This window comes from Lepidochelys olivacea (genome assembly GCF_965140295.1).
Source record: "Lepidochelys olivacea isolate rLepOli2 genome assembly, chromosome: 9".
NCBI classification, from domain to species: Eukaryota; Metazoa; Chordata; order Testudines; family Cheloniidae; genus Lepidochelys; species Lepidochelys olivacea.
Window position 1 is genome coordinate 75,009,542 of NC_140419.1, and position 26,548 is coordinate 75,036,089.

The window sequence follows — 26,548 nt, forward strand, 5'->3', positions numbered from 1 at the left end:
CCAAAATGTATGTCATAGTTATCTCAGGTGTAATTTTTATCCACATTTTAGTTTTTATACCCTTTCCTATTAAGCGAAATCAACCAGATTGGTGTTCTGAAGTCATAAGGCATTCCTAAATATAGTATAAAACTACACTTCTGTTCATATTTACGAACTTTTATTGAAAATGTCATAACTTTCTTGTCTTCCAGCTCAAAGTCTATTTTTCTAAAATAATCAGGGTCAGTGTTGCGGTATAACAGTGGGAGGGAAAATATTTGCTCTCAGTTATTTACATGTAGTAAGGTTCTGAGTGATAGAATGTATCAATTCAGCCATCAGTAAATCCTAACTAGATATAAAAGCACCTCTATTTAATACATCTAATATTACTTTTTAAAGATAAAATGTTAGAGGCAGCTGTTCGTGCTTACATGTTTCCCAAAGCATAAAAAGAACTTTAAGATAAAGATGAGAAATAGATATGCTTTACACAAAGGAATTTTTAGTAAAACATTGTAGTTTTTAAAAAAAATTTTAAAAAACCCTAAACCTAAATGTTGTGAGCTGGATAATTCAGAGACATTCCACATTTTTAATAACTTTGCCCTTATATTCTATTATGCTGTGCACTCTACACATAAAATTAGTCTGAGCTTGTGATAAGCATGAAAACAGTTGAATTTCATATTTGAAAAATGATTAAAATAGGGGGAAAAATGTTTTTCATATTGTAAGCACATGCCAGTTTCTTTGATGTCTGTTAGCAGTTCCAGTGATGGGCCATGGAGAACTTTCTGGCACACTACAGATGTTCAGTGAGTCACATGTGGCCTGCTCCGAAATCCATTGAAGTCAATGGGAGTCTTTCCATTGACTTAAATGGGATTTGATCAGGCCTATGATATTGCCTGTCATCCTCATTCTCAGCTGCTAAATTACATTAAAAGACAGCTAAAATTAATTAAATACTTGTCTAATTGCTTTTTCATGTAATCAATTGCTATAGTTGCCAGACGGGCTTTATGCTATCCTGCTTGGGAGGGCAGGTGGGCACAAGACAATCCCTAGTAAATTGCATTCCACACTATGGGGGAAAAGTGGGAGCTTCCCCTGCTGTGTAGAGTAAATAGTTCTAGCCTTTGGGACAATGAGATATTTAGGGGGCAATATTTGCAGAGAGGGTTAGAATGGATATATGGATTCTGTATGGTTAAAGGGGTGTTTGAATCCATGTCAGGCATAAGATCAAGAGAAGTATAGTACTGTTTTTAGACTTCAAAATGTTCAAGGGATAGGATGTATTGTGGTTCACAGTGAAATAGTGGTTAGAAGGGTGGGTGTTTATAGAATGTATGTAGAGGGTAAGATAGATATGTTGTGATCTCATTAGTGAGAAGGTAGGATATCAGAATGATCGTTCTTAGCCAATATATGAAGGATAGGAGATGAGATAATGATACAAAGGGAGAGCAATCTGCAGGAGGGTGTGTTCTGGTGTAGGTGGATAATGGTTGCACATGTTGTGGAGTAACACAATATGAAGAGTATGGGATAGTATCCAGGGTACTTTATATAGGAACGTAGCTTATACTAGAAATGGTGAAAGGATACAATATGAGGGTATAAAGGGGCTTTGGGCATGTAATAGGATGGTCAGGGATGTGAGAGTGCACGGTTAAAAAGTTGTCTGACAAACCGGAAAGGACAGTTAACTTCATTTTCTCCCCATCCCTCACTTACAAAAGACATGTAAGTATTTCCCTGTTTGCTGTTAATGACCCATCCAATTTGACTGCATCCATTGTTCCCACATAGAGTAAGTATTTAATTAACTCAAAATTGAGCTGGTTCATTTCTGTAGTGGCTGCTAGTGCCTACAGGAGGAAATTTCCACAGTCCATTTATCTCCGACATGGCTTAATAAACACATGTGTTTCATATCTTTACTACTCTTGTCACAAGAATGTTTTTGCTTCAAGATTTGTCTTCACTGCAATGTTAGCTTGAGTTCTCTACACTTCGGTAACTACTCTCGAGTTTCCTTAGTTCAAATGAGCGTGGTAACACTGCAAAACAACATCTGAGCAGCACAAAGTGGTAGTATGAGCAGCACAGAGTAGCTGCATCGTTAGCAGGACTCAAGCTTTTTTGTAAGCTCTCCGGGAAAGGAGCCATGTACTACTCTGTATTTTGTACAGTGCTTTCAACAATGGGGCCCTGTTCGTGGTTGGTTGGCACTACCATAATAGACATGATTAACAATTCATATACCCTCTGATGGGTCAGTCAGCACTTGAGCTGGAAATTTTTGTGCATGAGTGGGAATCTGGTATGGGGCAGCACTCAAGTTATATTTCTAGCTAACACTGCAGTGTAGAGAAGTCCTCAGTCTCCTGAGCTGACCCTGACTGCATGTGTGCACGTGTATGCACATATTTATAAAAAATAATTTTCTGAATGAAACTAAAACTGAAGTAGCTCTTCTCCTGATTTCCTGCTCTTGGAATGTGCAGGAATATTCTCTGGCATTATTTTCCTGGGGAATAATCGTGTTCCATAAATATAATGTCAGGATAGATTAGTTTTGTGTAATGGCCTCAGAAACCATTGTTTTCCTCATGTACCACTGTGACGATTGGAGTTACAGTCCCTAGAGTTAAGCATCACAAGGTTGATGGTGAGGTGCTCAGCTCTAGCATTCGTTTCCCATCTAATCAAAAAGCTCATGTTTTATATATATTTAAAAAAAAAAAAGTGAGGTTTGGGGCCCATGGCAAGATCTCTGTCTTCTGATAGGCTACTTCACCAAGGGTAGAACGCTGAGGGGTTCTTTTAAATGTAGGTTTAACTTGTCTGTATGTCCCTGCTTTGGCTTTCATTACTGCTATCTACAGAGAAGCTAATTTGTTTTACAGCAGGTTGCATAATTTACAGCAGTCAGTTTCAGAAACAATGTAATAGTGAGATACTTTAAAGTCACTATTAGCAGTCCTCCCTCTGTAAGTCAGAATGCAGTAGATTTTCAAAGGTAGAATAACTCTAGTGACAGACTGATGTCACAAAGAGCAACTGGGAAACCCAGTGGAGTGAAAAATAGCTCAGCACAGTTCTTTAGAAATGCAGCATAAGACTTTGTTTTCATTTTTTTTTTTAAAGCCCTGCTAATGGAAAGAGCAATGAAGCTCCCTCCAAGTGAGCTCCCTCAAAATGAAACTTTTTACCTACAGTTTCTAAAATTAGTTTAAAAGTAATGTAAAGTTCTTATTCTCCTAAATCTTAGATAATCCTTTAAATAAGCTTTGAAATATTCTTCTGTTTTTATTTATTTTGCTTTATTTCATTTTAATTTACATGAACTGAAATCTTAGATTGTAGATTATCTTGGCATGTACAGGAACTAAAATGTGCTGATGTAGATCCATAAATGTTTTAGCTTATGTAGTAACTGTAAATCTGCTCTGGACATACAATAATGTGTGTGCCAAGACTGCTGTTTAGTAACCTTGGTTAACTATCTTGCTATTAATCTGTGTTGTTAAATAGCCTGAATCAGTGCAGTTGAAGATGCTTTGTAAACCATTTTTGACTGTTGCAGATTTACTAGTCTAATGAATGACCTCAGTTTCCCATCTTTCACATAATCTCACACAAGGCAAATTGTCTTCTAATGAGATTCAAGAAAAGGACAAAATAATTTGTATTTGTCTGAACATGTGGTAGGAAAACAAAATATCTAATTTTGTGTTGTGATTCAGAATAATCTAGGGTGGGGTTCTAAATAGAGTTGTGTAGAGAGAAATTGGAGAAAAACAGAAGGCTGTACAGTGTTAGTAGTTTTTTAGCATGTACAGTTGAACTTAATTTGAAGTGGTATTTCTGGCAGCCTTTAAATTTAGGGGTTGTTTCCACATGGAGTTGTTCCCAATTAGCTGTTCCTGATTATTCAGGAACAAGTCTATGTGTGGATAAGCCCTCAGATTATCTCTAAAGCAAAAAATAACTTTGCAATCGAGAAAAATAGTAGGCTATATAAAATATCTGAAACTTTCGGGAGGTAATATATTAAACATTCAACACCCGATCCCTTCAGTTAAGGGCAAAGAAAGTTCACAATCCGCATCTGTCCGAGGAGACCTCCATGGACAGAGAAGAATTAAGACTCCTCATGTGTTTCAGACAGAACATTTCTATTTAAAAGAAAGCAAAAAACCCCTACTACGTTGTTTGTTTGTGAAAGGTGCCCTGAGTAGTAGATGGATTCCTCTTCATGTCATTATAAGAAATAATCACAAAAAGAATACACATACATACTCTTGGTAGATCACCTTTTAAAAACCAATAAAACTAATAAACTAATAAAAAATGAGGAAGGAAAGCAAAAATAGAAAATATTGTTGTGGAGTTTCCTTGTAGACTTATGTCATTTGACTTTCTGCTATCTATAATAGTATCCACAGGCCCTTCTGAGGAACTGATCTAGAGTCAAAACCACAGTCCTTTTCCACACCTATGGGCTGTAGACTGGAAATCCTATTGGTGCTTCCTGTGAGATCTGTTTCCCTTGAGAGTTTTAACCTAATATAAGTAATTGGTAATTTACAGAAGAAGAAAATAAATAAAATTGTTGGATATTAAATTATGTGGATTATATATGCTGATGCTTCTGTCATTTGTGTACACTAGTGGCAAGTTTGTATGTGCACACATGGAGGACCTGGTATGAAAAACAAACCCTGGGAATTTAGGTGAGAAATGTAGTTTCATCTGAACAACTAATTTTTTCTTATGATCTACAGCTTTAACACTAGACCAGGGATCGGCAACCTTTGGCACGCGGCCCATCAGGGAAATTCGCTGGCTGGCTGGGACAGTTTGTTTACCAGCAGTGTCCGCAGGTTCGGCCGATCGCAGCTCCCACTGGCTGCAGTTTGGCATTCCAGACCAATGGGGGCCACAGGAAGTGGCGGCCAGCACATCCTTTGGTCCGCACCACTTCCTGCAGCCCCCATTGGGCTGGAACGGCGAACTGCGGCCAGTGGGAGCTGCGATCAGCTGAACCTGCGGACGCTGCAGGTAACTAAACCATCCCGGCCTGCCAGCGGATTTCCCTGACAGGCCGCGTGCCAAAGGTTGCCGATTCCTGCACTAGACACTTCATCAGCTTTTAAACTACTATTTTCAGTGGCAGATACTAGTGTTCATTTTGAAGTAACTCCTACATACTTGCTTTCTTGCTTGCATTTTAATTGAGTGGCATGATGGATAAATTGCACTCATTCTAAAAGAATATTCACAAGTCTTTCAGTATGGTTTTAGGTTTCCATCTGTAACAGGTCATCAGAAGGAGAAATGGAAATGACTTAGTCTGATCTTCAAGCTCAGGACCCCAGGTGGGAAAGCAAATGTCGATTAAGGCCACCTTTGTCCTCTTTTGGCATCAATAAGAGCAGCCTCAGGGCTGCTGTTACACACTTTGGATGCAGTGGCCCCATGGGGCTGCTCTGCTGGCTGGAGATTGCCAGAGGGCCTCCTCTCCCATCCTTGACACATTCCTGACAAGTCTCCTGTGAGGGGAGGAGGCTGGGAGTGGATGGCACGGACTTAATGTATAATGGGTGCTCAGCACCTTCAAAAAATCAGGGCACTTATGGCCTTGCCTAGGTATGGACCAACTTGCCTAACTTTAAACATTCAGGTTTGAAAATTTTTGCCAAAGTGTGCCCATGAGATTTGCCCTCATCCTACCTGAAAACATATCCCTCTGTTCATTCTTTCTTGTCTTAAAAACTTTCCCTATGTGGCTGAGTTAGCTGGATATGTAAGAGTTGTTCAGCCTTACTTCTCTGTACAGTGGCATGAATATAACCCTCACTGAAGAGAAATGCTTTTAAGTGTTCTAGTGAAATGTGGTTGATTTAACCAATTCTTGACTGAAAAATTACATGCTCTGTTTGCAAAGTTATTAGAGTGATGGCATGTGTCCATTACACAATGGATGCGTGCATCTCATGCAATGGTGCCAGAGAGTTTTCTCTAATGGTGCCCATGGAGGTGGCCGTGTTTGTTCACTGGTGCTCCTTGTGCTCCCTCTGAAGCTATAAAGGGGTGAAGCTTTCCTCATCCTTCAGTTCCTTCCTACCATCCATGTTCGATCGGAGTATTCTGTCTGTCTGTTCCTTCAGTGGAGATTGCAGTGAATGTTCAGTTTTTAGTTAGTCCTACTTAAATAGTAGGAAACCATACGCAAGTGCTACATACCTTAATAAGTGGAAACATTTCTTTATCTGGGTGTGTATGCCTACACTGCAATTAAACACCTGCAGTTGGCCTATATCAGCTGACTCAGGCTCACAGGGCTCTGGCTGTGGGGCTGTAAAATTGTGGTGTAGATGTTTGGTGTCCAGCCTGGACCCTGAGCTCTGGGACCCTTCCCCATTGCGGAGTCCCAAAGCTGGGCTCCAGCCCAAGCCTGAACATCTACACTGCAGTTTTATAGCCCACAACCTGAGCGCCGTGAGCCTGAGTCAGCTGACATGGGCTAGATCTGGGCATTTAATTGCGGAGTAAATATCCCCTGGGTCTCCTATGCAATCTACTATTCAATAGATTTTTGATTATTTCTTACATTTAAGAGTAAGGTTTGGTGGTCAGCTCTATATAAAAGTGCACCTTGTCACAATTTTGGAGTTTCACTCTCACGTCATGGGACCGCATTCTCCAATCCTATGACCACCTTAACGGTTTCTTAAAGGCCTAGAAAGATTGTTCCCTCCTATCAGGGACCCTACTTCATATTGGGATTGGAATTTAGTGTTGTGAGCCCTTATGGGCTCCCTTTCGAACTGTTAATTACCCATTTGTTGCACCTTTCTGCAAAGGTGGCCTATCTAATAGCCATTGCCTCAGCAAGAAGAATTGGGGAATTACATGCTCTAGTGACTGTCCATATAGTTTTTTTACAAGAATGCTGTACAGTTTAGGCTAAACCCTAAGTTTCTCTCCAAAGTAGTATCTGATTCCACCCCAACCTATCTATATATTTACCAGTCTTCTTTGCAGGGCCTCATACTCAAAAAGATGAGCAAAAGCTCTGCACTCTGGATGTTTGCTGAGCACGAGCTTTTTATCTGAAAAGAACAAAGTCTTGTGGGTCTCTTCCCAGTTGTTTGTCTCCTACTCAGAATGAATAGGAAGGCATCCTATCACAGTACAATTTTCCAAATGGATCACTAGCTGAATTGTTATGCGCTACAGGATCCAGAACATCGCGCTTGTAGAAAAGCTCTCTGCACACTCAGTCTGTACAGTATTTGTGGGAAATGTTCTTGTCATGGGTGTCTGTATAGAGCGTCAACATGGTCTTCAGTCCACACTTTTGCTAGACATTACAACCACATCAAGAGAAGATGCTAATGTAAGAAAAGCAATTCTGCAGTCTCTCTTCCACTGAGACTCCTAGCTCCCCCAGAAACTGCTTGGGAGTCACCTGGTGTAATAGACATATGCAGTTACTCAAAGAAGAAAAAACAATTACTCACCTTTGTGTACCTTTCACCCATTGAGATGTGTTGCATGTGTCCGTTACCTGACCCACCCTCCTTCCGCAATGCAGCGAAGTCTATCATCTAAAAGTCTGGTACGAAGGAACTGAAGGACACACAGGGCAGCTCTGCCCCTTAATATTCTCAGCTTGGTGCATGAGGAACACCAGGGTGAAGGCATGGCTGCCCCTATGTGTCTTGCCAGGGGAAGCCCTCTGGCACAGGTACCTGGGAGGTACACACACTTAGTGTAATGGACACATACAAAACCCCTCGAAGAACAACAGTAGGCGAAGGTGGATAACTGTTTTTTATGTTTGCACAACTTATTCACAAAGCTTATAAAATGTACAGAGAAGGAAGGCTGCACTAGGCATACAGGTGCGGCTGCACAGTAAAAAGTTTTTCTGACCAGGAAAAATTCCTGCCCATTTCAGCTATAGTATGGTCTTTTATTTTTAAGTTGAAGAAATGTGTGTTGTGTTTTGCTTTTCTTAAAGTGACTGGATCATTCTTGCTAAAACTTCCTTTAAAATCACAAAGATAGAAGCAAATCCTGGAAAATTTCAGCCCCAAATGTGAAAATTCGAAAAAACAAAGCTGAACAATTGAGAAACTAGAGTGGAAACAGTAATATAATCTTAACCATAGCTGTTACTGCTACTCCACATGTAATTAAGGTTATTGAGACTTGTGTTTTGATATGAGTGAAAGCTTGGATATTTTTGGGTGTTGTGGGTTTTTAACTTCTGCAGTTTAAAAAGAAACAAGTATTCATCCAACAGCTGTGATAAACAAGACAGTGTTGCAAAATCTCTACTCTAGTTTATTCACTCTCACTCTGAGATGACATTGTAGTACCCATTAAACCAAAATAAGTTAACTAGAATGATACTTCCAGACTCCCCTATCTTTACTCCATCTACAAGAGTGAAGCTGGAATTCTGGTATTCCTTAGTTCTGTTTTAGTTGCCCACAGTCAAGGGTAGAAGTTGGTCTTTTTGAGCCACAGCATTGAAGTTTTGCCTAGAACATGGAATCACAATGTGAGGGGTTATGGGCTAAGCATTGCTGGAATACAAAGACACTCTGAACACAAGTTCAGATCTCAGCAGAGGCCTTTCAGCCCTTCTTCCTTCTCAGACAGATGGGTTAAGTCTATGCAGTTTACTGTATGTGTGTGTTATGAATGAGATCTTAAAAACAGAGGTTCTGTCTGCTTTCCGTGTATGATAAGAGTCAGACTGTGGCTGGTCCATGTGAGGGTCATGGAGAAGCATCAAAGCTGCAGGAGACCTGCAAGGGAACTTGTCCTGAATTGCAAAAAGAAAAGGAGTACTTGTGGCACCTTAGAGACTAACCAATTTATCTGAGCATAAGCTTTCGTGAGCTACAGCTCACTTCATCTGATGCATAAAAGTGGAAAATGCAGTGAGGATGTTTTTATACACACAGACCATGAAAAAATGGGTGCTTATAACTTCAAAAGGTTTTCTCCCTCCACCCTACTCTCCTGCTGGTAATAGCTTATCTAAAGTTATCACTCTCCTTACAATGTGTATGATAATCAAGGTGGGCCATTTCCAGCACAAATCCAGGTTTTCTCTCCCCCCCACCCCACTCTCCTGATGCTCAAATAAATTGGTTAGTCTCTAAGTACTAGAGCCACAAGTACTCCTTTTCTTTTTGTGAATACAGACTAACACAACTGCTATTCTGAAACCTGTCCTGAATTGCAGGAGCTTTGGGCAAATTTATTTTGGAAGACAATTCTGCTACCTTTTGAATAGATGCAATGTATACCTACCCCACCTTGTACTAACAGTTCTGCTGGCTAATGGGTAAGAAATCAGGAGCAATGGGACTAGACTCACCCCATCCTATCCCAGTCTTGTCAGAGTAGCTGATGCTGGTGATGGCTGGAAGCAGTCCATATGCTAAGGGAGTTCAAGGACTATTATTACTGGCCTTTGTATGTAGACACCAGAGTAAAGGGATGAAGACCCTTTTGTGTCTTCTTTCACCACCTCCCATTCCTCAGACCAAGCAACAGTTTAGGCCAAAAGATTTCATGGCATTTCTTGGTTGGTTTGACTCAGTGTCTGTGGCTACAAAGTTTCGCTCACCTTACGCTGTGAACTGTGCCATGAGACAGATGGGTGCTGCCCTTCATCCCAGAGATGGTTGCACTTTGCTGGTATCCTGGCATCAATGAAAAATGCATTTCTCCCTTCCCAAATGGATTGCGGCAGCGTTACTCTGGTGGTCCCTTCTAGCCCTGTGATTCTATCTACTTGGATGCAGATTGTCAGTCTCAAGAAAACTCCATCTACTCTAGTACAGAATGCTTTAGCACATCTCCTCGGTAACTTGGTTTGCCATAAGTACATCAGACCTGTCCTCTGCTCTTTACACTGGCTCCCCATTGAATAGTATGTCAAATTCAAGGTCTGCGTCGTCCTCTTCAAGACACTCAATGATCTGGGCCCAGGATACCTAAAAGGTAACCTCCTGCTTTGTGGTAAGAGCCATGGCCACTCAGGCACAATGGAACTGACTCTTGCAAGGTAAAGCTCTTTGGAGACAGTTTTCTTTGGGATCAGTCCAAAACAGGAATGAACTCCCATAAGAATAAGAACCACTACTAGCTTCACCATATTCCAGTCAAAGCGTACTTCAGCCTTGCTTTTGCTAGCATAAACAGACAGCAGTGTACATATACTATATTAAATTATTGGTGGTGTGGGGAGACCACACAGTTTCTCCTTGGGAAGACAAAGAAAGAAACCCACACATTACACATCCTAGTCATGTCGCATAATGAGAAGAGGCATTCAGATTCTTATGAACCTGAATAGAATGGAAGGTCACAATGGTTAATGTATTTGCATTGTTGAATTACTGTTAGGATTCTCCGGGTTTACGGTTCTTTGCTGTAATCTCTGGATCACTGACGAACTCTTCTTTCCTCCTCGAAGATTCCTATACATCTCTATAGAGAGTCCCTCATTATTTCCCCAACCTGCTTCTTTTTTTTTTTGTATTTACTTTGCATTGAACTATCCTCACCTGCAAAGCCCCTATTGTAGGCAACATTCTTTTGGACAAAATAGGCAATCAGTACTGCCTCTTAACAGCAATCTTCTTAATTGAGGTGAAGGAAGGCAAGTTTGAAGATCTCTAAAATTCAAGCAATATAATCTTTTTTGGGGCCTTGTTTATTTCATGGCAAGCTGGACCTAAGTTCCACTGCAAGGTTCCCTGGTTTCTGTGGTAGGCCAGTGCAGCTGACAGGAAATTCTTTGGCAGCTGCAGGCAAACTCAAAAAGTGAGATTCAAAATGAATTAAATACGAAAACAAATAGAATCAGTATGGAACCACTCTGATATCTATTTTGCTGTCAATTTCTATTTACTTTACTTTGACCTTGAATTTTCAGCATTCAGTGTCTTGCAAATTTTTGTATTGAAAACACGTAACTGAATTATAGTTATGGGGTTGGCGGATGGGTGTGGAAGTTGATGGGTTTGGAAACTCTGTAGTGGGGCAGTTGGCAGTTATAGCCTTCAAGAGGCTTGGGAGGCAGTTTGTTTATAGACAATACCTCTGTTTTTGCACTGATTTAACTATGTTGGTTTAGAAACTGATACAGTTAAATTGGTATAATGACCTAGTATGGATGCAGTTCTGTCAGTATAAAAGTGTTTATTGGTAGGGCTAGATAACACTTCTATATTGATATAACTGCAGTAGCTTGGTTTCTAAGCCAATATAGCTAAATCAGTGCAAAAACTGTGTAGACCAGCCCTGAGACTAGGGGATGAGTATCCTGGTTGAATGGTTCTTCTAAAACAGGGGTAGGCAAACTTTTTGGCCTGAGGGCCACATCACAGCATGGAAATTGTATGGAGGGCTGGCTGGGGCAGGGGATTGGGGCTCACGGGAAGGATGAGGGTTCTGGCTGGGGATGCAGATTCTGTGGTGGGGCTGGGGATGAGAGGTTTGGGCTGCAGGAGGAAGCTCCAGCCTGGGATCAAAGGGTTTGGAGGACAATCAGGGCTTGGGCAGGCAGTTGGGGCGTCGGGGGGGAGGGTGGCTCGGGTGCAGGATCCGGGTGGCCCTTACCTGAAGCGGCTCCTGGAAACAGCGTCCTGCCCCTGCCTCCGACGCAGAGACGGGACCATGCCGGTCTTCGTGCTGCCCCGTCCTCAGTTCCTGGCCAATTGGAGCTGCAGAGCCAACCCTTGGGGTGGGGCAACGTGTGGAGCCCCCTGGCTGCCCCTGTTTCCGGAAGCCAAATGGAGCTGCTGCATGTGTGGAGCAGAGCCAGGCAAGCCACCGACCCTGCTCCCCAGCTGGAGCACCGGAGCAGGGAAAGGTCCCAACTCTGCTCCCCAGCAGGAACTCAGGGGCCGGATTAAAAGGTCCGGTGAGCCGGATGCGGCCTGTGGGCCATAGTTTGCCCACCCCTGTTCTAAAATCATCAGTGAAATAGTTGGCAAAATATCAACACTCTGAAATGAAGACAGGCAGTTCGCACTGTTTTTGGCCTATTGTTTCAGGCTGACCCCAGACTTCTTCCATGCTTCTCCCGCCAATCAGGTTCCAATCTCAGCAGAGGTCTACAGATGCCCCCCAATTTACGCAATCGTTCCATTCCAGAAAGCCTTGCATAACTCAAATTTTGTGTAAGTCGGAAACATATACCCGTATGTTACTCAAAAATTTCCACAACTCGAAAATCCTATGTCTGGCTTATGAAACTTTTCTGTAAGTACGAATTTGCATAAGTCGGGTGTTGTGTAACCCGGGGAGTGTCTGTATAAGGTTTTATGTAGCTCTAGGGAGAGTCAAGAACTAGTAACCTCTTAGTGTAACGTGCTCCCCTAGCTATGTGTGGATTCCAAGTGGACGATCTCCTGCCCCACATGCTGAAGTTATTTGTGGTTATGGTTCACCAGTACCTCCATTTCTAAAAATAAAATGCGCGTGCGCGCACACACTCTCTCTCTCTCTCTCTCACAACGAGAGTCGGGTGGAGTGTCCCCACTAATTTACCTATAGTAATGGGGACTGGAGCGTATGATGGCTTCTGAGGAGTGTTAGACAGAATTATAGATCTGTTCTCCTGATCTAGCTATCCATTACAGGAAACCTATAAAGGATGTACATTTTAATCCAAACACTTGGAACAAGGCTGTTAGGTTTTTGTGGATGTGTTATAATGCAGCTAATCTGGCATAGTGCTAATGGGTCAGTGCTGAAAAAGGGAGGGCATTCTGACTTCTGAAATGAAATAAAGTAAAAACTGAATTTTATATGTTTGAGTAATATGTATGGTCAGAAGTTGACCTATCTCTTTTATAAAAAAACAGGCAGTAACTTGTGTTACTGTGGTTAAATATATAGATATAATTTATGGAGTATTTAAAGATACAATATGAGAACATGTAGGGGTATGTGTCCTAAAATCAAGAAGAAATAATGGATAAAAACAGACTTATTATTCTGTTGTCTGAAATGAGTAAAAAAGCACATTGAAATAAAACTATTTTAGTAGGCTTTTGAGATTGATAATCTGCATGCACTAATAAAATATGTTTTATTAAAGTATTTGTTTTTCCCATCTGAGTCTCAGTGATAGAGTTTATGAGGGACAGAGAGGGTATTTGTTTTTAAGCAATTTCATTAATTTAAATTAAATCAAGTCTTGCCTCTGCTACTGATCAAATTTCAGATTTTCATAAAAGAAGACATAACTTCTATAAAAGCCATCTTGTTATCATGACAAATACAATGAGACAAAACTAATGAATGATAGATTCCTAATAGAAACTTTATAAAATTGCTCAGTGAACAATTGAGTCTTTCATTTCTCAGGATATAGGTTTGGTCTGTACATCAGAATGAAGTAGATTGTATCTTTAAAGAATAGGAAGGTAATTCTGGATTGTCATATGTCTGTTTTGGGTGAAAGAAAGAAATGAACGTTTTAGTGAGGTGGGGTTTTTTTAATATGGTTTAAAACAGTGAATTTCAGAAGCAATAAATGCAAATTCAGTCTACTTTAAATAAACCAACTTGGGTAAATGGTATTTTTTAGGTGTACACATCTCCTTTTATGGAAACTACAACATATAATACCCAGAATTGATATTTAAAAATTCTAATTATTTAATATTGATTTTATTAAATGACTTCAAGTTAAAATGAAGTTATACTGTTCCTGTATAGCTTTGGTACATTTGCTCTGAAACATCTTCAACAAATGCATAAAAGTTGGGAAGTCAGAGCCAGTGCTCAAAAGGCAGTAACATGATAGGAAAGTGCCATTGAAATTTGATGGATCTTACCAACTTTAGGTATTGGTTTTGCACCAAAACTTTTAGATATGTTGTGCATATTCTGTGACACTTGGCTGAATGCCAGCAGTGCCCATAATATGCAAACTGGATAATTTCTTATAAAAAATGTTGCCTTCACACACACACACACACACACACAGCCATTGTATAAGCCAGTGGTTCTCAACTAGGAGTCGGGGGGCCATGGGCAGGTTTCAGAGGGTTCGACAAATAGGGTCAGTGGTAGTAGATTCACTGAGGCCCAGGGCAGAAAGCCAGTCCCCCACCGCATTGGTCTGAAGCCCAGGGTCCTGAACCTCATCACTCGGGGTTGAAGCCGAAGCGTGAGCAATATAGCTTTATGGGGGCCCCCTGTGGCATGGGGCCCCAGGCAACTGCCCTGTTTGCTCCCCCCTAATGCTGGCCCAGGCTTTTATATGCAGAAAAACAGTTGTGGTGGCACAGGTAGGCCATGGAGTTTTTATAGCATGTTGAGAGGGCCTCCGAAAGAAAAAGATTGAGAATCCCTGGTATAGGCAGCATATAACCCAGAGTCTGGCAGAGTTGTTGACTCAGTTTGCTAACTAGGACTGCTTTCTGAAGCTAATTTTTGAAGCTTTTCACCAGAAAACTGTCTCACAATCTGCTTTTCAGAATATGGATAACAAAACTGATAAATTTAATTACAGGGGGTAAATATTTAGCCATCATTTGATACCTGGAAGTACAAAGCAAAGACTTGGACCAAAAAGTGAAGAGGTGTAGGAGGAGGAAACAGAAGTTAAAGCAGAAGAGAAGTAAGAGATGGCTTGCAGATGCAAAGGTCTTGCTAGAATTGGGGTTCTAGGGTCTTGTGATGAGGCTTCCCCTTTCAAGGTTTTGAGAGAAACATGTATTTCCATTGTGATGTAAAACTTTCCTAGTAAGAACCATTTTCTAACTGAGTACCCTGTTTTGTGTTTAAATATATTTCTTTTCCCCCACCCTCAAATTTGTCTCTATCTGGAATCCTTAGAGTAGATTTTATTTCCTATTTTGGTTGCCATGTGAAGAAACTTGTCCCCCCTATTTCTGCCTAGAAGCAATATCAGCATGCTTTTCCTTATACTTGCTCTTGAAGGAGATGTACAGTAGCAATTTAAAATACCTGATTTGGCATGTAAATGAAGCAAAATGTTATTTGGCTAGTGGCATCTTAAAGACTAGAGTTTATTTCTGACAAGGAGGTAAAACTGTCTTGAAGTAAAACTGTCTTAAATTTCTTCTGTATGACAGCAGTAAGTGGAAAAAACAAGGTTTCTGTAGGGATGTTGCCAATGGGCATTTCCCACAGTTTTACTTCAAGACATATTTGCTTTGATTGAGTCCATTCAGACTTTTTTTTTCCTACATGCAGCGACCCACTAGGTACTTTTTCTGTTTTCTGTGGTGCTTAACAATGACAGGGAGCAAACTACCGTAATTTGATTTCTCTAATAAAAATTCCATAAAAACAATTGTAGGAGATTGCTAACACATCATACAGAGTGCTTATCTAGCTAGAAAGGGTCACTGTATATATGGGTAGGACAAAAGGAGATGACATTGGCTGTACAAGTATAAGCACTGAAGGACAGACAATAGACAAGTGTGAGGTCATTGTGGCCCCCAGGAAGTAATGCCAAAATGTTCTCTCTCACTTGTCTGTCTTTACTATTCCTTTTTCATTGACACACCGCCAAGCACTCTGCTCAAGGCAGACTGGAGTCTTAATTAGCTTGCCCATCTCTACTGTTGTGGTCACAACAGCAGGGCTTTTTTTAAAATGCCTTGTGAGAAATGTCAGTGCCACAGATACATTCATCACTTTAAAATATTCTGTTTATTAATATAAAAAAATTAAAACAAGATTTGGTACTTGGGCTGAATTGCTACTTCAGTGTTTTTTCATGTGTCAGAGGGAAAGCACACTGTTAATGTCTGTCACAAATTGTCCAGGGAAAGAGAGTTAACACTCCCTACTTAATTTCTTCATATTTTAAAACACAAAACACCATTGTAAGTAGTTAGGGTTGCTATACACATAACCTACCTGGCTCAAACCCACAAAAGTGAGGAAATGAAAAATTAGGTTACTTAACAGAACTTACCCTCTATACTTTCTCTCTTCTCCCTCCCCCTGGAATCATCCTACTGTTCTCACAATTTACTGTACACTGCAACTTTAGCTCTGCCCCCAGTTCTCCACACCACACACCTCATTGCAAAATTAACCACTGCTAATACAGTTAGTAGTGGATGTTTGATCAAGCTATGTGTTGTGTGGGTGGTCAACCTGTGGAACTCCTTGCCATAAGATGTGAAGGCCAAGACTATAACCGGGTTCATATCTTCATAAGTTCATGGAGGATAGGTCCATCAATCGTTATTAACCAGGATGGGCAGGAATGGTGTCCCTAAGCTTCTGTTTGTCAGAAGCTGGGAATGGGCGACGGGGATGGATTACTTGATGATTACCTGTTATGTTCATTCCCTCTGGGGCACCTGGTATTAGCCACAGGATACAGGGCTAGATGGACCTTTGGTCTGACACAGTAGGGCCATTCTTATGTTCTTATGGGTAATAGAATTCTCGCATAAGGTTGTAGGTATATACTGTTAGGTGGTTTAATTTTAGCAGCAGAACCTGCCCTGTCTTGCAGTGGTTGTGTTTTCGCACTTTCACCTTGAAAAAGCTGCCATATTGCTCTGTTACCTTGCAGCAAGAGAACTGTCATCCTAGAATATTGTGAAACATTGGGAACCAGATATCTAAACTGGACTTTGAGCCTTACTACAACTTGGAATAGGCTAATTTAACTCCTGGAGGTTTTCCTTTGCCTCCACCCTCCTCTTTGCGATACAGTAGTGGCTTCCCTCTTCTCTACCCCCAAGGAATAACGGTATAGGGGAGAAAGTGAAATGGTATCTGTTCATGGCCATGAACTGAATCATTGTGTTGAAAGACAGCTGCATGGTTTGCTCCCAGGAATTTTTCTCCAGCAGCCAAAGGGTCCAATCGCTTGGAAGGCAATCCACAAATCCTGGTTCCCTCTCCTCTGCTATCAGCCAACTCTCAGGCAAAGACAATGTAGGGCTGCCTGAGTGGCAAGTAGCTACAGCAATGATTCCTATGGTATCCCCAGAAGCAGGAGCAGATGCAGTACTTCTTTACTGTCAAGGTTTTAAAAAAAAAATCAGCCTTGAAGTTGAACTAGCTGTGAGAGGGGTTCTCAAACTGGGGGTCATGACCCCGCAGGGGGTCATGTGGTTATTGCCTGGGGGGTCATGAGCTGTCAGCCTCCACCCCCAAACCTACTTCACCTCCAGTATTTATAATATTAAATATAAAAAATGTGTTTTTAATTTACGGGCGGGGGTCATCGCACTCAGAGGTATGCTGTGTGAGAAGGGGTCACCAATTCAAAAGTTTGAGAACCACTGAGCTATGAGCAGTCTAATGTCCCCATGTTTTTACTGAAACATTCTTAAATGTCTTCCATCATGCACCTACTCTTACCTTCAGCAGTTCCTTCCGTTCTTTCAGTCACTGGGCTGCTCCTTATCCTCCCACCTGTTCCAAGCAGGCAGAATGAGAATGAGGCAGAATACCTCCAGTCATTTTTAGAAGCCAAACACACCCCATCCTAGTAGGTATAAAAAGGGGGTATTTGATCAGTGGGCCTGGAAGTATCTACTCTGTCATTTTGCTCAAATTAAGTCCATAGGAAAAAAGTGGAACAGTTCAGATATTTGCAGAGCCCTCAGTCTCAGAACAGAGTCCGTTAGGAAGTCGGCATTCCTCTTCTCTTTCACTTCTGAATGGTAGATTGTGAAGAAAGGTTCTGAATTGACTGTACCTAGATGGATGAAACTGTACATAGCAGGGGAGTATTTGGAGTATTTTTTGGTAGTGAGTATAATCTGTTAATACTACACTATACATGTGCTGAATTACATAATCACTCTAAACAGGACATTATTTTTTTAGGAAACAAACTATAATTCGCAGAAAGAAAAGGAGTACTAGTGGCACCTTAGAGACTAACCAATTTATTTGAGCATAAGCTTTCGTGAGATGCATCCGATGAAGTGAGCTGTAGCTCATGAAAGCTTATGCTCAAATAAATTGGTTAGTCTCTAAGGTGCCACTAGTACTCCTTTTCTTTCTGTGAATACAGACTAACACAGCTGCTACTCTGAAACTATAATTTGGCACACCTATTTTATATTAATTTAGCACTGAAGAAGCTGGAGTTCTTTTAATGACTTGTTAAGGATTTATTTAAAAAGGAAGAAAACAGCAGATACTTATAACTAAAGAGGTAGATGACAATACTGGATTCTATCAAAAATCTTAGCGATAATTTTGTTCCACTAATTTTGCTGACTCATTTTAAAATTAATGTTTTAATAGCTTTTTATTTGAAAATTCTCTTCTCTTTTGACATAGAAATCTTGGGTTTAAATATATAATTCCAGTAATTGGTGTAAATAACAAGTAACTAAGCATCTGCAGATGTGTTTCTGCTATCTCTTCATGTAGACTTCAAAAGTAGCTGCCTCTATGGATTCTTCGCAGCAAGAGGTGGCAAATCTGTTTGTCAGCGTGAGGAAATGGAAACAATGATTAAGATAGTTGGACAAACAAGAGTTACTGGAGCTAATGGTTTTACTTGCAGTGCAGTACAACATACATAACGCATTTTTAATACACAACCATACAAATCAAGGAAATGGTAGGTAACCTCGGAATCATTTTGCAGTGTCCTTGTTTATATCTGTTGTCTACTATTGTGCAGTTTTATCAAAACACAACATTTGGTAAATCATAAATAGTGAAAACAATTTAAGCTCCAGAGCCTACCATATAAACATAAAAGGATTCCCTTTAGGGGGTTTGGAATCCTTTGAATTATGCATGTATTGTAGTTATCAGTAAGATAAAAGGGTTCTGGCAAAAAAAAAAAAAAAAAGGCAACTTTCTCCGCCCCCAAGGGATAATACGCATAATGGGGTGAAGAGAAAGTAAACAGCTGAAGCAAAAAATACCCCATGATTACTCATGAAACCTTATAAAAATGAAATAAAGCAAATCAAATAAGATGGAATTAAACAATGCTAGCACATTTAAAACGTGCATTGGTTCTAAAACCACCAACAGAGGTGAATCCCAGAGAACTCTGTGACAATCTAGATTGAAAAATTGACATCTTCAGGGAAACTAATATGAGAGAATTTAAAGAACAGAAAAGCTAAGGAAATGGAAGGCCATGAAGTGATTTTTGCTTTTGTAATTCCAAAGTACTTCGTTTGTGAACAAGGCAGTATCACCTGAAAGCCTCTTTTATATCTTGTTCTAATCATAACTTCTTGTCTTACAGCTACAGGACCGCACACAGTTTAGTGACCGAGATTTAGCTACTCTCAAGAAATACTGGGACAATGGCATGACCAGCCTGGGCTCAGTCTGCAGAGAAAAAATTGAAGCTGTTGCTGCAGAATTAAATGTTGACTGTGAAATAGTGCGGGTAAGAAATGTACAGTCTCTCCCTTCTCTTGTTTCAGAAGCAAAAATAGCATAGATAAAAAAAACCTTTTAAAATTGCTTGAGGTAGCCAGAAATATATTTCACCATATTAAATAATGAATGGCCTGCAAGGATGTACTCTTGCTCTTTCACCAGTCTATATATAGATAAAAGCCCTCAGGTGATTTTTTAAAATTTCTTTCTTTCTTTCTTAGCAGCAAGAGCAGCTTTACAAAAATTTGACATTCCATTTAGAGTGGAATTAATATAAGATTTTAAATGAGCAGGACTATCCCAGCAGATTGAAAAGAACTAGCAGTTATGATGGGACTAAAATACAAAGTCCCTCTAGGGATAAGAAAATGCTTTTGGTGTAAAATCAAAAACATGTGAAAGAAATTGATCAAAATGGGCGGGGGAGAAATACTTTGCAGGAACCAGGACAAGATGTGACAAAGTGGGCAAAGGATATTCTGAGGGATACTGGGGAATTTCCATTTAGTAGTCCACATAGTCATCAATGATTTCCTTAGGGAAGAGAAATGAATACAAGGTTGATGTGGTTGATCATTTTAGAGAGCCATGCAATATAATTGAAGTAAATAGTAAAATGATACTGGACACCAGTGAACAGACGTTCCAGAGGTGTAGAGAGGAATGCAATCCTGGGGGCATTCTAAAATGTCTGGATTTCAGGATCTGTTCTACCTTAAACTTGGAATGTGGATACTACAGCAGAAGACAGAACTGCAGAATTGTGATCAACATGATGGTCACATATGGGTAGAGTTTATACAGATGCATCATTCCCATAGGTTAGGAAAGTGATAATCTCGTCATTCAATACTAGTGAAATTCTGCCTAAAGTAAAGCCTAAAATTCTGAGCCCTGACTAATAGAAAGTCGGGAGGAATTTAGAGCAATTAGAGGTGGAGGAATTGACTTAAGAGTTCAAAAAAAATGTAATGTGTGTAGTTTGGCTGTATGATGACTAAGAGGGAGCGCAGTTGGAACAGTTTACAAATATTGAACTTGGGTTTGCCAAATCAAGTGATGGAAGTTCTTTTGCCTTACTGTTTTAGAGTAATTGGAGAAAAATGCAGGACAGTATAGTGTAGAGAACAGTCTTTTATTAGCAGAAAGATGGACGTGACAAGTTACTTTGACCTTCACTTTTCATGGTTCTGACAAGTAGGTGTTAATCACAGGATTATTTTTTTATCTTGAGTCCAAGCTAACTGTATGACGATCTTTCATTTTAGTTAACTTGATGTTTCATCATCTTTCTTTAGGAGCTCTACTAAGCACTAATGAAAATATTTATTATTTAGTTAAGTAGCATTTATAGTTTTTTATAAACTATGTGGGGGGGCATGCATAAAATTTTCATCATAAATTGAAATATACGCAAGCACTTAAAGGAATGTTTCATTTGTTGTAATTCTGAAATTTTTGGATTAAAGGCTTTTTACCATTGTGTGACCAAAATTTTTTTATTTCCTTTTATGTAAATTTACTTAAATCTCTTTGTGCCCCAGGAGACACTCTAGTGTCATATTAAGTACTGACCAGTACTTGTTAAAATAGAAAACATTAGAACTGAAAAATATAGTCTTGTACATTAATTCATTTTTGAAAGGTTAATTACTGAGACCACTCTCTACATTCACATTTAATAGTGTTGGGAGTTTTTTGAGACTGGAGGTGCTAGAAGAGGGATAGGTAATACATAATACGCTGGGATTTAGGCTACTGAAAAGGTATTATCCTTTCTCAAATATTTGGATGTTTTACACTGGTCTATGGAAATGATCAGATACTGAGCATGGTACTGCTCTCTTTGGAGATTAGTAAATCAATATTTTTTTCGGCATTATGGACCCAATTATTTATTTAATAGGACATCTTGGATAGAGTTTGATGGGTCAAGCCCTTTGATCCCTCAATTCTGCAAGCCACAATATGCCTCAGGATGCCTGTGAATTCAAGTCAGTGGAATATTGTATGGGTACAGGGGTCTGGCTGTGTGGTTTTGTTTTCAGCATCAGGCCTTGTGCTCATAAGAAGAGCGTGTTCAATAATAGAAATTATCTAGTGTATTTGACCACCATCTATGGCATTTGTAATTGGGCAGCAGTACACTGACTGAAAAAGATGGGTCTGGATGGGAGAAAGCCACTTCTTGCCTCACCCTTGTCCCTATATAGCCATGACAAACAACTTAATCCCATCAGTAGTAATCACATTGATACCAAAGAAATTCCCCAGATTCTATTTTGTATTCCTGACCCGCTTTTGAATAAGCAAGAATCACTCCACCATTGGAAACTGCAGGTCACATGGTACTAGGATGACCAGATAGCCAGTGTGAAAAATCGGGATAGGGAATAATAGGAGCCTATATAAGACAAAGCCCCGAATATCAGGACTGTCCCTATAAAATCGGGACATCTGGTCACCCTACATGATACTTCAAAAGTAGGGGAAAGGTCAGCTGAGGTAAACAACAGCTGCATGCTAAAAATAGAACTGGCCATGAGCATGCATGGAATGCTGGCGGTGAGCATGTGCAGTAAAGATCTGACTGGAAGAAATTATCAAAGGTGTCTAAAAAGCTTTGGCAGGACAGTCAGCATGTCAGTGGGCTGATAGGAGGAGAGAATAGGAGCTGACAGGCAAGAAGGACAGAGAAGAAGAGCAAAGCTTGCCTGAGCAGTCCATTGACAGCAGCAGCAGTAGCAGCAGCAGAATATCCTGCCCGGTCCAGCAGCAGAGGGAGAAGAAGTAAAAACAACACAGCGGCAGAGGGAGGCAGAGAGAGAGAGAGAGTTCAGAAGAAACAGTCAGCAAGCGTGGAGTGAGTCTGTCAGACAATATTACAGAATAATATAGTGTAGTGAGTATCGGTATGTATGTGTGCACTTAGGTTAATAAAGATGTGTGTTTGCGTTGTGCTGTTTGTAAAGAGAATGTATATACATAGGATTTAAAGAAAATTTAAAACTGGTGTCAGCGACCTCTGAACTACTGATCACCATAAGCAGGGTGCATCACTTAGGATCATCTCAACTGTAAGGCAGTATGGTTTGGGGAGTTCTTTAACTTGCTATAAGAGATTTGTGGTTTAGATTATTATTGTATTAGGGATTATTATTTGCACCAATAAAAAGGTGCCTTGTTTTGAAAAGAACAGTCTTTGTGTCAGTCATTTATCAGAAGCCTGTGTCCTCCAGGTATTCCTTAGCCACCCTGGAGACCCATACATCAGGAAAACAGATTGGTTAGTAGGTGAGCTATTCTGGGGGTACCCTAAATCTGTTTTCGGGGTAACAATATCTGGAATGCACTGCTCTTAATCAAACTCTGCTCTACTTTACAACGATATACAAAAGAATATATATTTTACCAATTCCTGATTGTACCAGTAGGAGTGAGATGGCTATCAGTCCCTCTTCTTCAGTAAAAAATGTATCTATGTGTTTTAGGGTTTTGAAGGTGCTGTGATATATAAACACCAGTATAATTGATGTGACAATTACAAGTATTTTTCAGCTCAGAGCTAGTGGTCCTATGTGTATAAATCTTCTAGGCCTAACAGTACACCACTATCCAAATTTCAAAGGAGATAAGGCAGTTGACGTGGTGTTGCTACTGGGTCAATATGTGGACATCTTAATATGGAAAAAGATTTTCACCATAATTAGCAAACTTCTGAAAGCCCTTTTTAAATATGCTTCATATCAGAATGACAGATGCTATCATTTAGAGGTTTTACAGGAGCAGGAACTAGCTATGAAAGCCACAAATCATGAAAGATTGGAGGCTGGCAGGACTGCAAGGGCTGAGTTTTTTAAGATTGCTTAACAGACACAGATTTGCAGTCTATGCCTTCATTTAAGTCTGCTGTCAGAACTGTACGTTTAACATCAGCTGGTGACTGCGTGTTTGTTTTTTTTAAATATTGTTTTCATTGAGCATATTGTTTAGAGTAATACTTCTCAGCCTTAACTTTTAGCTAACAAAGATTTTTTGGGGAGTAATTCCTGTAATCAATGAATTAATAATTTATTGGTTACATTGTTTCAAAGAAGTGAGTACCAAACTTGAATCATAGCACTGCGGTATAGTTACATGAAACAAAAACAAATATTCCCTGTGTTCTTTCACTTTGTGAAGAAGTGTGACAAAAATAAATGGTTTAATGTACGTACACAATTTTCACATTTTATGTCTTTTTTTTTTAATTTTACTTTTGTTTTAATTTTATTCAGTTGTGTCCTTCCCCCTCCCATCCCCCCAGGCTTTACCCCGTTGCAGTAGGTTTTTAAGGGGGATCATTTTTTCTTAATGATTTATCCCCAGCAAGAAATGTTGTTCTGGAAATGCACACATACGTGATCTATAAACATGGCCCCGTGTATAATTAGAATTCTTTAGCGCAAAGAGTATGAGTAAAAACTATTGCTTTTCCTTTCTCACATAAGAATGACATTTCACGCCTGTGCACCGTCAAATTCAAGCAGATTCAGTCTTTTCAGGTTCAATGGTTTAGTTTGTCCCCTGGCTCCAATGTTTCCAAAGGGATTGTGGTCACATAGAGTGACTGCAGGCTGTACATTAATTTTACATATGTTTTGACACCCCCAGATGGTCTTTCATGGATTTCCAAGGTACCAGAAGAAAAGCTGGTTATTTTGTGGTATTCTCAGACACGTGAACTCTGTACCAAAACCTCATAAAATTGTCCAATACTTCTTTCATTTCTTTTTTGATTAATTACGTAGCTTTTTGTGTCTAATTAGAAGTTTGTTTCTTTTTAATCCTTCTTCTCTTGACTGATTTATTCATTCATACCAAAGTTCGGGGTTTTACATTAGAAGAGCTTTCATGGTGATGACCAGGGCTCTCAGACATCTGAATGTCTTGGGAACACAAGGATGATGACTAGAAAAGAAAAACCTTCTTTGCACAATTTCATAATCAGAAATAATTTGAGGAATAGAGGACAGATGCAGGACAATGGAGTTTTGTAAGTAATTAAAGTTTACATTCTTTGTAGAGTGTTGATTTGAGTTTCTCAAGGAGATAGTATAATGAAGAAATTCAATTAGAATATGTTTAAATCAGTATTCCTCCTAGGGGTGAAGCCAGTTGGTTTAAGGAAAAGAGAAATGTATATATTTAGGTACATTTCTCAATGCACTGCTCCAAAATATTCATTCTATAGTGGTGTTTTTTTATAGGAAAGCCTACAAATACATGGCATATATCTTCCTTTCTAATTTTAACTTTGGATGCTACAGAAGTGGATACATGTATTTCAAAGGGCATGTTCAACATACAGTAGTGAATGCACGGTTCTATTTTGGCAGAATTTTGAAAGCAGAAATGACACATCAAAAAGAAAAATAAACAGTCTGCCTTGTCCATATGTTCCAATAACTTCTTGCTGGATTTTTTTCAGTAATTCACTGTAGAAGGGAATAAAGAGGCAGACTCACTCTTAAATAAAGGAAAGATAAATTGTGGTAATGTGGCAGGAACCCTACAGTAGTTAGCACCATGCATTGCTGCCATAAGCACAAGGAAGTTAAATATATGGCAAATTATTTTATGAGAAAGTCCTTAACTTCAAATAATTTGCCCATTTTTGGAACTATTGTACATTTTTTATTATGAAAATGTAGATTAGGGGAAGGGGCATATTATCCAAGAGCAAGGGATCATCAGAAACAATGTGACGAGTAACCAGTTGGAACTTTTTTAAAATAATTTTGTTTCAAAAGTACTTGATTTTGAAAAAAGCTACATACAGCATGGCAAAGTCTTGTAGGTAAAGCTGGTATCCCTATCTGTTATTAAAGTTGCCAGACACTTTGCATTATAAGACCCTGTTTTTAGTTTCTTATATCTTTGTAAAACTTTAACACTTTGGGCTCAAATTTTCCATGCCGAGTGTCTTCAGGCTTTTTTTAATTTCATCCAAAACAGTTGAGATGTTTCTGAGAACGAGGCAAGGAAAAATAAATTATTTTGCCAATGTTAAAAAATGTTGGCAACTATTTTTTATTTTTTTAAGCTTTCGTACGCCCATGCATTGGAGCCAGGACTAGAAATTTATCAGAGGATGTGCCTTTTCCATCTCTCTGAAAATCTGCCCAATTTTGGCCAAATTATAAACCTTTGAAGAAAATCCCAATTTGCACATGCTCATTAGAGATGACTTGAATATAGCTGCTAAAAATATCTGAAGATTCCATCTTCACTGAGCATGTTACAGTGCCTCTCAGCTCCTAGTGCTGACCAGACTCTGCATGTGCCATCCACCCAAAAAACTGAGCCTGCTCCATTCCCTCACAGCTCATACATCTGACCAGACTCTGCCTGTGCCATCCCAAAGTCAGGGTGGGGCTGAGAATGGAAACTGATCCCAGAGACCTTGTGTCTCCTGTGCTTTCAGAGACTCCCCTGATGACACCCAGGTAGCAAGGAGGAAGAAGTTGCCTGATTTGAATACAGAGGAAACAAAAAAACAGACTTTAGAGGGAAAGAAGAGGAGTGGAGTGGATTGGAACAAGAAGTTTGTTGAGACTGGGACTGGAGGGGCAAGAAACATGGACTGGCTGGGTACAGAGACCAAGAGTGGGAGCTCATGGAGAAGCTGGGACTAGTTGGGCAAGGAGACTGGGACAAGGAACCAGTTTGGGGAGGAACAGAGGTGAGGGGAGATTAGGTGGGAAGAAAGCCTGAGACTGGCTGGGCAAAGAGACTGGGACATGGAGATAGGGTGGGGTTGTAAAGGGATGACCAACACTGGATGCAAAGCCTGGGTCTGGGACTGAGAGCCAATGTGGGTGAGGAGGGAAGAGACAGATCAGACAAGAAGGCACAGGCAACCTTAATTATGGCATTTAAAATTTTTGAATGCTTGACTTTTGCAATCTTAAAAATGTTCTTTTAATGTTTTTTGTTCATAATTTAGGAAAAAGAATAAGCATGTTTATTACCAGCTATATGGTCATACTTGTATACTTTTAAGTGTAAATCTTTATCTGTTGAGAGGTGTGGTGACTTGGATTATGTGAAAGGAATGTGAATGGAATGTAAGGTTGTGTTGTCTGATTCTAAG

The 26,548-nt window shown here is 39.8% G+C and overlaps 1 protein-coding gene across 3 annotated transcripts in view; it reads left to right on the forward strand.

The window, feature by feature from the left end:
• HDX (highly divergent homeobox) overlaps positions 1-26,548 on the forward strand; it is an 84,193-nt gene that overhangs the window by 34,631 nt on the left and 23,014 nt on the right. For all 3 annotated transcript variants that reach the window (XM_084640108.1, XM_084640110.1, XM_084640109.1), the window contains one exon: positions 19,274-19,420. In XM_084640108.1, the coding sequence (XP_084496234.1) occupies positions 19,274-19,420 (147 nt within the window). The remainder of the gene's footprint in view (positions 1-19,273; positions 19,421-26,548) is intronic.